This window comes from Filicampus tigris, chromosome 2, assembly GCF_054856515.1.
Source record: "Filicampus tigris isolate MCC_2025a chromosome 2, RoL_Ftig_1.0, whole genome shotgun sequence".
Classification (NCBI taxonomy): domain Eukaryota; kingdom Metazoa; phylum Chordata; class Actinopteri; order Syngnathiformes; family Syngnathidae; genus Filicampus; species Filicampus tigris.
In genome coordinates, this window is record NC_141218.1 from 30,045,881 (window position 1) to 30,057,490 (window position 11,610).

Sequence of the window (11,610 nt, forward strand, 5' to 3'; positions counted from 1 at the left end):
CTTTGTTGTAATTTCTAACAATGCTTCTTGGGAATGAATTTTAAATGGTTGGAAAGCCTGTTTATTTCCCTTTTATATAGTGCCATATTTGCAACTTGCATTCGTGGGATTAGCAGCAGAGTTGCCATAAACATAAACGCAAGCATACTAGGGGAAAACACCAACTTATTGTTATTTATAATATTTATGCAATTTGATTTTACTGGTTTGGCTGACTTGACATCAAATAGGCCGTATACGACCCCTCAACTACAACAAGTTTAAACCCCCAGCTTTGCATTGTCCTTTGGTTTGAATATCAATGTCTATATGTAGCCTTTAATTGTCTGGTGACCGGTCCAGGGAGTACCCCTATTTCGCCCATAGTCATCTGAAATAGGCTCTAGCTCACCTGCAACTCTAATGACGACAAAGTGTAGGAAATGGATGGATAAAATAACAGATAATTCATACTGAGTACCTTCATTTAATAAAGATAACCAACGTTTTCAGTACATTAAGTCTGGTGCCCATGGACATCACCCTCTTTTGATGTTTCTCCTTTACCAGGAATAAGAATGCTCCGTTGTGGTGGGATCAGAATATTGACGTTAACACAAGTGCTCACTTCATGGCGCAAATATGCCTCCACCATGTCAAAAGTAGGCCGTGAGTTGCACACTTACATTGGCCAAAACTCAAGTCAGCTGCGACCACACCCACAGTGGGCAGCCCTCCCTCTCGCCGATCCGCCGGCATACGCTCATCTGCAAAATGACCAGCATTGGATGTACCTGCCTCCGTGGCGAGTTACACCACACGCCGGGCAGGATTTACGGCAGTCACAAAAAGAGAGCCTTCAGTGTTTGGTAAAACTCTGACATGAATAAGTCTGAGTTTTACTTTCAATTGTTTGATGCTCTTTGGAGAAATCTAAAGTAATTTGCGCTCTTTTCAAAGCCAAATTCAAATACAATACTACTTGTACATCTTTGGCGGATCATCTGAGAGCCAAATACCCTGCTCAGGTGACCTCCTACCGGCCCTCGCAAATCAACGCTGCTGGAGTGTGGTGCTCGTGGGCATAACTAAACCTGTCAGCAAGACGTTTTAAGAATCGTTTCTAGGAGAAGATAATAACCCTGTAAAGCTGAGTCAGTTTTGATCATTTTGTTCAACAGTTGTATTTCACAGCAGAAGAATCAAAGAAATCTATTGAATCAGCTGAATCTATATATACTTTCTATTTGATAATTTTATATTAATTCTAAGATTTTACTCAAGTACATATCTGTTACAAGTAGGGATGTTCCGATCAGGTTTTATGACACCGATACGATCATGCATGAGTGAGATCGGTCGATACCGATTCCGATCACATGGAATACCTGTATATTTTTCCATTTTTTTATGGTGACTGCTATTATGCAATATTATCTGAAAAAAACAGCCATATTATTGCCGTAATTTTGACAAAAATCTGTATATATTTTCAAAAGCATGAAGAAATACAAAACCGTTGCTGGCACAATACAACAATTACTCAGTCACAAAGATAATTGAAAAACCAGCTTTCAGTAACACAGTTTTTAACAGATCAAAATAATCAGCAGTCTCAAAAGACTTAATTATGCAAAAAAGTCAAATAAATAACATGCCACCTAAACATTGCATGGTTCAGAATATAATCAAAGTAGAAAAAAATAGTCACATGCAGGCTTCACTCCAATAAACTATTCAATGAGTTCCTAAATTGAAACGATTCAGGAACTTGATTTCTTGTCTTATGCATTTGTCAACGAGAAAAAAGACACTGTTATTCTTTTTGTGAATTATAAAATAATAAAGTGGGTCTGTTGCCCACAAGTGAGCTACAATGCATCTCCCTGTGGCAATAATGCCACTTATACTGCGCTGTGACAGTAACGCATCATGCATAACAATTTGGAGCCTGCGTGCCATAAACCCCAAACTCGGTCGCCCATCGGTCGCAACACTGCACGCAGGCTGGTTTCTCAGGGCTGTAGACTGCGAAGCATGAGCTGTGGGTGATCAGATTTTTGGATCGGCAATAAAAGGCTTTGATCGAATATTCAGATCACGTGATTTTTCACGAAAATCGGCCGATCTTTATCGGTGCCCGATCGATCGGAGCATCCCTAGCTAGAAGCTTCATAAAAAAGAAGAAAAATGTGATTAATCGTGATTAATTACAGAAAATTGTGTGATTCATTGTTAAAAGTGAAAAATGTTTTAAGCGCATTGACCCTCCATCCAAGGCATTTGCCAGAATATTACCAGAGCTGGGCATTCCACCTATGTGACGGACCGATCCGCCTATCCGCCTATGACGGACGCCCATTTTGTAGGCGATAAACGGGAGACTTAAAAAAATTGTCGGAGTAAGTGTAGTCGGAAGCCCATTTTTTCCGCGTCTATTTTCGCAGCGAGGGAAGGTTTCTGTATCAATAGCATTGTTAAACTGAGTTGTTGTTGTGTTTTGGGGGACAGATCTGAGTGAGGGAACAGGAAAGAGGAAGTGCCGTTTTCCTTATGTTAAGAGACTGAGGGCTGGATTAAATGTGTCTCCTTCAAATGAGGCGAGGCGCAAGGTCCTTAAAGATACATAAAGGTCCAAAAAGGTGCTTAAAGGTGCTAAAAGGAGAAACATTTAGTCCGGCCACAACAAGGTTTCTGTAACAATAGTACAGTAATACCTCGTTTATGGAGGTTAATTGGGACCAGAACCCCCCTCGCGCCAGGTGAAAACACGCGAAGTAGAGGTAGACTTCTTTTTATTATTATTTTTGATTATATTTAATTCAAAGTTTGATTTTGGGGGGGGGGGGTCTTTACACCTCTCTTTACACCCCTTGCGAATCCCCTGACATGGTTCCCACCCTTCTACACGTTATACAACAAATTTAACCTTAAAAATGCAAAATTAAGAATAAATACCAAGCTGCATGCAATGTGGAATTTTAGTTAAGATAAGCTCTTTTAAGACAAAACTAACAAACTCTTTAACATTTTATTTGCCGATGTTTCGTCGTCCTTGTCTTGCTGACCACGTCGTGCTTGCCAGGTGGCTGAGCGTGCTCCACTCACAACTTCTGAACCCAGCTGTTTACTATCCGCTTATCTGGCTTGACTCTGATGAACTGAACAGCACATTTGAATATTATGAGTTTCCGAACAGAACGTTGTTTGTTTCGTCGTCCTTGTCATGCTGAACACGTCGTGCTTCCCGGGTGGCTGAGCGCGCTCCGCTCACAACTGGGGTGTGAGTGGTAGTTTGTCGAATTTGGTAGTCGGAAACCCGAATAGAAGTCAGTTTAAAATCATAGGCGAACCGGCCTGTACTGGCCGTACAAAAAGGAACAGCATAGCCATAGGCAGACGGCGGAAGTGTACCCCGGCTGTAGGCGGTAGACGATTAACGGACTGTGAATTTTTTGTAAAATGCCCATCTCTGAATATCACACTAATCATGTCAACTGTACTGCCTTGTTAAAAAAAAAAAGCACCTTTAAAGAAGACAGCAACATAAATAAATGTTGTAGCTTTGCAAAGTGTCATTTTTAGAGCAAATGGTTTTGTATGAATAGATATTTTTTCTTTTGTTGTTTCAGATAATTACTGTATGTGTGAGCAGCTGTAACAGTGTGCTCATCAGGGGACAATCAGTGGTGAAAACGAGCTTTTCTGTGGCGACTTAGTGTACATGTCACAGTGCGTGAAAACAAGCATTGAATTGTCTACTGATGTACTGAGTAATCACGATGGACTGAACATGACATCTCACATGGTTTGTCCAATGACCTAGTGAGAGATGACCCGATCAGGCCTCTCTAATCAGGATGCCTGAGAGACGCACGCGTGCATGCACACACATGTACTGTATACACACACACACATACGTACACAAGCACGTAAACAAACACACAAACAAATGCACACGTGCACACCAAGCCTATCAATCAGATTACCAGCTCTGAAGCTTTTAAATGTAGGAATTCCCATTCAAAATAGTTTAACACATTTCTCGATCACATCACAATTAATTTAAGGGCCTATAGCAAGCCATTCAAGTATTTATTTGGTATCCTACTGCTGTACTAAATTTTCTACAAGCATCCACTTTGTTGTTACTAGTGAGACAATTTAGCGCGCTAGCAGAGCAACTATGTCTTAAAACAAGTGACGTTTTTTTTCCACAACTGACTTTTTTCCCACTACTCTATGACATTTTTGCGCAATAGCAGAATGACTAGGTTGCACAAGTAGAATGACTACATGTAACATGTAAGTAGAGAAAAACTAGTGCATGCAACTAGAACTACAATGAAACAAAATCCTACCAGTTCATCTTGTGCTTCACTAGTGACTATACTTGAGTCCATTGTGCAGATGTCAACTACTACAGTTTTGCCACAACCGTAATAGTTGCTCTAATAGTGCATCATTCTATGTGTGCAGAAATACTATACAGTAGTGAAAAGCAGTAATTGGGGGCCTGGGGGTGGTTAATTGTGTGCCCAAGTCATAAGTGCCTTCTAGTCATTCTACTAGTGCAGAGAATTGTCTTGACAAAAAACGTACTTGTACATGGACAATTCAGCACACTAATGGGATGAATTAATGCTCAAATTCTTCCTTATGGGGGCCAGGATCTCGACAGTATAGTTCACGCCCTCTCACTCAAGCACGCACACACACACACGCACGTTAATACGTACGCACACTCACACACACGCACACTCAAAAAAGCAACAGGCGTGCATCAGAATCCCTCCGTCTGTGATTAGGATTACAGTGGTTCTATCACAGTTAAAGATAACTGCTTAATCTGGAGCGCCCTTGATTTGTCTCTGTCAAACACTGTCACTCTACTCTCGCATACAGTAGAACATGGAGAAACAGGACTAAACTATGTGACAAGATGCCATCACAAAAAAGGTAAGGGGGTGGGGGGGGTCTCCAAACAGATAAACAATAAACTGGCTCGAGACACATGTTCTATTATTAACTATAATATAAATATAATAGTTACAAATCTGCCTTGATATTAAAAAAGCATGCCCTGCTGTTAATTGGGAATGTTCCAACGCTTAAAAGTGGAATTGAATGATCTCCAGAGGGGCTTTCTAAACGTAAAATGACGTTGTATAAAATGACACCGACTGAAATACTAACCTCAACAACGCACTTAATGGACCGCATGTATCGATCACCAATCACTACCCCCCGCAATTAATCCACAAACTCGTCATCTGCGCCGAAAGCAAAGTTAAAGTTGCCCTCGCACACACAGCCAAAGTTAAGCAGAAAATACACTTACGGTGTTTCCTGGATCTCAAACGGCCTCAGAGTGAAGTCATCTCTCAGTGAGTGAAACCAAGACATCAGCTCTGTTGGTGGACTAATGATTGGATTATTTGTCTCAGTCCTGCCCAGCTTCCTCGGCTCTCCTACGATGCATTCATAGCCGCCTCGGAAATTTCCCTTTTTCAAAAAGTACATGGCGTTTTTAACGATACAGTATACCACATTATCGCTCTTAAATTGCTTAAATGTACACAAAAATATGACAGCACATAGTATAATGAATAACATGGATCCTTTCCACTCGACTGTAACGGAGGTAACTAAAAAAAGGATGGATATGGCACATACTTCACTACTAAAATAATGTTTGTAGCAGTATCATTGGCTAATATGTCGACCTAGAATATCGAATACCCGCAGTATATTTTGCAGTTTTGAGTTTCGGAAAGTCTTAAAAAAAATGTTAGCTGGAGTATTCTGAAGATCCAATTGATGACGGGTAATGGTTGAACATTGGGGTGGGTACGTACATGTTACTAAATTGTCACATGTACATAAAGGCATCGAAGTTACAAGGCAGATCATAAACCAAGTCACTTAAAAAACGAAAAACAATGCGAGAATTTACGTTGGTTTAATTGATTTAGTAGAAAATAACATGTTTTCAAGTGAAAGTATAATTTAAATAATTTAATAAATTGACAACTTCAACTGACCACGGAACCGCGATTTGCGCTATGAATGTTACATTTTGGAACTAAACACTGCCACCTAATGTTAATTTTGGGGAGCACAATTTATTTTCGACACTTAAAACTTTGAAATTGGATTTTAATTTTATAGTCATAATTTCCACATAATATGGTACGAAATACGTCCTTGTCCCAGTTTAGCCCAGTATGCCTCAAGCGAGAAAAAAACCCCAACAAAAACAGAACAAAATAAGATAAAAATGAAAACGATAAACACATGAAAGACGCACGATTTGAAGGTGTTCAAGGATGCAAATACAGCAAACGTGTGGATGGAGCAAAATGAAAAAGTAAGTGAATTGCACATATTTACAAGGTCACTCATTTTGTGCTTGACCCCAAAAATATGTCTGCACCGATCATTCGATCGGTATCTGCGCTATTTCCTTAATTTTGGGGGATCGGCCAATCCCTTAGAATATAACCGATCTTTTCCACTGATGTACCTCCCCACAGGTATGGAAAAGTCAGTCACTGTCGTCTTCGGCTATGAGTAGACAATGGATTTTCATTTTTATTTGAGGGAACTACTTCATTGTCCATGCAGCGCTGTTGGGGAACCAGTGCTGAGGGTGAGGGAGGAGATGGAAGGAGTTGTGGATCACAGCAGTCTGTTGGTCAGCAAGTCCAGTACCCAGATCCCTGCTGATGAAATATGTGTACCTTTTTCATTCATTCTCCATACCGCTTATCCTCACAAGGGTCGCGGGGCGTGCTGGAGCCTATCCCAGCTGTCTTTGGGCAGTAGGCAGGGGACACCCTGAATTGGTTGCCAGCCAATCGCAGGGCACACAGAGACAGACATTCGCACTCACAATCACACCTAGGGGCAATTTAGACAGTCCAATCAACTTACCATGCATGTTTTTGGAATGTGGGAGGAAACCGGAGTACCCGGAGGAAACCCACGCAGGCACGGGGAGAACATGCAAACTCCACACAGGGAGGCCGGAGCCGGGATCGAACCCACGACCTCTGAACTGTGAGGCGGACGTGCTAACCAGTCGACCACCGTGCCGCCCAATATTTGTACCTGAATGAAGAAATTGAGTTAAAAATGTCACCAATCATTATATAAGTTTATCAAAAGACAATTGTGGTTTTGGAAGTTGATCGTGTCTTAAAGTCAGACCACTGCTTGATTCATTATTATACAAACAAACATAATAGCTCATTTTAATTGTGGACAAAATTATATTTAGTTAGATATTGTAAAGTATAATATACAAGTTAAAATATATACTATATTGAATATATAAAGAGTTCTAATATTACCATGCAGCTGCCATGTACTGCATACAGTACGTGAGCAACAAAGAATATGATACAATCATGCTGTATTCAGGCGTCAGGCTTGAATTTGCATGCCAAAAATCATCTGTATCATTGTAATTTTATGGGATCAAACTCTTTAGAAATTGCACGTATAGAAAACAGGCACAGAAGCCATTTATTCAATGATTTAGGTTGTAACATGATTAAAAAAAACTCTTAAATCTAAAAAATGTTTGCAGCTAAAAGATACATGCTCACCTGCTAAATAGCAATTTTTAATCACAACAGCTGAGAAGACTGTGGACTGAGTTTCATCACAACAAATGCAAGTGATCAAAGTACAAAAATGGACTGAAAGGTATCTTGTCACCCACAAGTGGAGCGTTACAACTTCCCAGCTTCCTTAAACTGACTGAGCAATCCATCGTCTGCCCGCAGTGGAAAAGAGAGAGTTCTGGTTATATAGTAGTGCGGGTCTGAGTGAAGGTTCTGGATGACGTCTGTGAGGAGGTGGGCTCGCTCCACGCCACAACCTGGCGCATCGTAGCCAAGCTTGGTGAAGTGGACATGAAGGTGGTAGTAAGATGGCTGGTAGTGCAAGTAGACTCTCAGCTTGCTAGCTGGGAGGCTGTACTGCTTCAAGATGGCCTCCTAATGCCACATGGCACATTGTACACACTTAGATTAGTGTCATCATATAAATATTAAGTCTATAGTGCTTAAGTAAAGTTCGTGTGGTGTCACCTTTCCTTTCTGGAAAATGTTTTGAAGGAGCGGCAAGTGCTCTGACGTCAGATCTCTCAGACTTTTGATGTTTCGCTGATGTGTGATGGCAATCAGGTACAAATTATCCATCTGAAAGGAGACACGTTATGAAACACAACACATATTAGACCTCTCATTCGCTGATTGTTTCATTAAATACACTGATACGTCCTCATAGGTTTTCATACAAGAACACATGTCAGCGGGATGCTGATATATTCTACACCAATGCAAACCACAGAAAGTAAATCCTTGCATTGCAGGTCAACAACAAGAAAACATAGTGGACATTGATCAGTGGAAGCAAAACAAAAGCTGCAAAGAAGCTGTAATTGTAACTGTAATTTTGCTAACTTTAAATTGAATGCTTTAAAAAATGTTGGTTAACTGTAGGGCTGCACAATATATCGAAAAAATATCAAGATCGCATTATTGGCCAATATATGCATATCTCAAGGACATGCAATACGTTTCTTATGGTATTGTAAGCTTTTATCTGAATTTGACCAGTCAGACGCGAACTTAAATGTGTATCGCCATCCAACAGTTGAACATTATCTCGGGTACTCTGAAAAAAATGTTGTGCATTATTTACTCAATCTTATTTCATCAAGTGGTTGGACAAAATAATATCATCTGTATCCAGATATATTTTTTAAGTAGATGTATAAAAAAAAAAAACATCCTTAACAAGTTTGAGCAAGTTTAAGGTCAAGAGTACATTTTTTACGTAGATGAATAGTCTGCTTAAAAGATATATAGTCTGGATTCAAATGATTTTGTTTCGTGCAACCACTTGACGAAATAAAATAGACTATATTGAAGCATCATTTTTTGAGTGTACTACGACTTACAATTAATTAGCTAAGGATACATTGAGCTTGCTTATTTTGCTGTATGAAAAAAATGGTAATTCTTCCATTACATAAATTAATTCTTTAGGTTGTTGTTGTTATCCTTTCCCCCTCAGGGGTCGCCATAGCGAATCAAGGGCACGCTCGATTTGCATCATCAATTTATCTGTTAAATATCGCAATAATATCGATATCGCTATATTCAACAACCAGATTGTACATCGCATGTTTTTCCAACATTGTGCAGCCCTAGTTAAATGTGTGAGTGTTTGGAAGTTAGAGCTAACATGTATTTGTTTTGGTTGAAAAAAATGTAAGGTTTTAATGTTAATTGAGGGAAGATGTTAAGGAACACTAACAGATCAACTAGTGGAAGCAATTTAAGTGATTGACACAACTTAGCAGCTCAGATAGATACAGTTTAGCGGTGGCGCTACTGCTGAGTGGTCAAATGGCAAACACGGTATATAGTACATTGGAAGTTCTAGTCAAATGTTTCTGAGGTTTGACACTTAAACCAGGAAGAGCAAGCTCAACAAGTGGTTTTAGGAGAAAAGAATGTACAGTACGCAGGAATTGGTGATGTTCATGTAGTGTCATATGCAATAATGACATTATAATATACCGTAGTAGCATGGGTAAAAGCTTCCACCTTTTAGACTATGGTCATTTACATGATCAGAATTTCCTTCAATAAACGACATATGGGAAATTGGCATTTTTATCGCATGTAAACAAATAGTGCCTGTCAAGCCATATAGTGGGGAATTAAACAACCAAGTAAATGTTTTGTTCACTTCCTATTTTAGAATGTGCCTGTGAACAAGCTTTTCTGAATTTTGAAAGCGCTACACAGAAGCACTAACATGTCAAAACACAAAACATAAGCAGACATTAAATTAACTAATCTTAGATTAATGTTAGTTCACAGTGTCACCAGTGTTGGCTTCTGATAAGCAGCACAATCGAATGTTTGCCGAAGTTGCTGATGTGAGGGCGGGGAGAGTATCTGTTAGGTGACGTGTCCGCTGCTTGCACCACATGTAGGGATGTGCACACTAATTGACAAGAGCATTTTGGAAGTTTGGGGATAAAGCCCCACAAGATGTCTCCTTTTCTCTGCTCTATTTCTGTTCAGGCACTGGGCTATTTGAGTAAAATCAGCCACTGGCCTAGTCATGAACTATCTCTCAAAAGCAAGTGTTTTCAAGTGGAGTGTTACAAGAGGGTGTTATGTAAGCTTCATCCTTTGTTGTATACAGTATATTAAGCAAAGAATGTGAGACATTTTATTAAGACACCTGGGAATGGGTTTAAATGGTGGAAAAAGTGCACAATATGTCTCCTAAAATGAAATATGTATCATAAATGTTTCACCTGTTTCTGGTCCCATTTGAAATCCGGGAGGAGGACAAAACCAAGCTTTGGGTCTGGATCTTCAAACACTATCCGCTCAGACTCAGCCTTCTTCTCCAGAATGTTGTATACCCACTATGGAATGAATGTGATGGATTGGAAGGATGAGCGGATGAACAACATCACAGCAGGATGTGTTAAGTGTTGACCTTTTTCAGGCTCACTAACCTGCACACTAAAACTCTGCTTTTGGATGAAGGGAAGAGTGATGGACTGGTAATCATCCGCTGTCTCCTCCACCAGGAAGCTCTCCTGACGCTGGTATTTCTTCACATGCTTGTCAGTGGCTGGACACACCACAGTTGCCTTCATCTCTGAAAATCACAAGTCTAAAAGTCATCCATTCAGCTTTCCTCCTTCTTCACAGACATTTAATGGATTAGTCATATCTGTACCGTTTAGGTGAGTTGGAGCCTGGAGCCGGTAGGTGCTGTAGATGTCATTCCTTATATCTAGCTTCAGGGTGGAAGCGGTGAATATCTCAGACAGGGCGTCTTCTCTGATGGGAGTCTTCTCCAGGATGACTACAGCATTCTGGTCAGCAAGCTGGTGATCATGTGAACAACCCAAACATGAATACATGAATGTAGGGCAATAATACCATGCCCCCCCCCCCTCTCCTGACAACTGTTCTTAATGGCCACACTCTGGTTGATTCTGCTTCATATTAAACCTCTTCTTATAGTGTGAGTCAAAAAATAAAAAATACACTCATCTAAAGAGAATCCCGCCAAATGTAACAGAGACAAGTAGTCCAAACCGGATGTCGACAAGATTAAAATTCTCACTGTCGTTGTAATACAAATTAAACCATGCATCGCCAAGACTACACAGCAATCATGAGCGATTACAGGCTACCTTTCCGTGGACGAAGATGGTTTTCTCTCTAGCAGAATCACTCAACACGGTAGTGGTTTTAAAGTCAGACAGGACTTTTTTTTCAGATTCCTCTCCATTCTCTCCTCGACCATCTTCATAGTCTATTTTTGTCTTCTTGGTTCTTTGAGAAAATTCATCGGTTGCCTCGGCATTATTTTCCGCCATGTTTGACGCGACTTCCTCAAAGATTGTTTATAACCGAAAGATGGCTTACTCTGCACCCATAAACAAAGCTGGCAAAATCGTGCGCGGAGAGCGGAAATAGTGCGCATGCGCGGTCTCTTTGTATGTTTTAGTTTGTTTAATGGAAAAAAACGAGGTCGTTATAATCTGTTGGGAGTTCATATTGCAATGTGACATGC

General features: G+C 40.2%; 2 protein-coding genes across 3 annotated transcripts in view; both read right to left on the reverse strand.

Moving 5' to 3' along the window:
• Positions 1–5,692, reverse strand: part of LOC147152008 (uncharacterized) — a 56,334-nt gene extending 50,642 nt beyond the window's left edge. Inside the window, exon 1 of the mRNA XM_086023589.1 lies at positions 5,321–5,692. Within this exon, the coding sequence (XP_085879715.1) occupies positions 5,321–5,595 (275 nt within the window). The 5' untranslated portion in view covers positions 5,596–5,692. The remainder of the gene's footprint in view (positions 1–5,320) is intronic.
• A 283-nt stretch (positions 5,693–5,975) lies between these two features.
• Positions 5,976–11,527, reverse strand: dcps (decapping enzyme, scavenger). Of its 2 annotated transcripts, XM_086020937.1 has the most exons (7): positions 11,228–11,527; positions 10,765–10,915; positions 10,538–10,683; positions 10,331–10,444; positions 8,079–8,189; positions 7,709–7,985; positions 5,976–6,722 (listed from the first exon to the last, which is right to left on the reverse strand). In XM_086020937.1, exons 1-6 carry the CDS (start codon positions 11,411–11,413, stop codon positions 7,719–7,721), a joined length of 975 nt encoding a protein of 324 aa, XP_085877063.1. In that variant the 5' UTR covers positions 11,414–11,527; the 3' UTR covers positions 5,976–6,722; positions 7,709–7,718. The 2 variants fall into 2 exon arrangements, with proteins under 2 accessions (XP_085877063.1, XP_085877053.1); XM_086020927.1 differs by lacking the exon at positions 5,976–6,722 and having other exon boundaries at positions 7,485–7,985.
• Between the last annotated feature and the right edge of the window lie 83 nt (positions 11,528–11,610).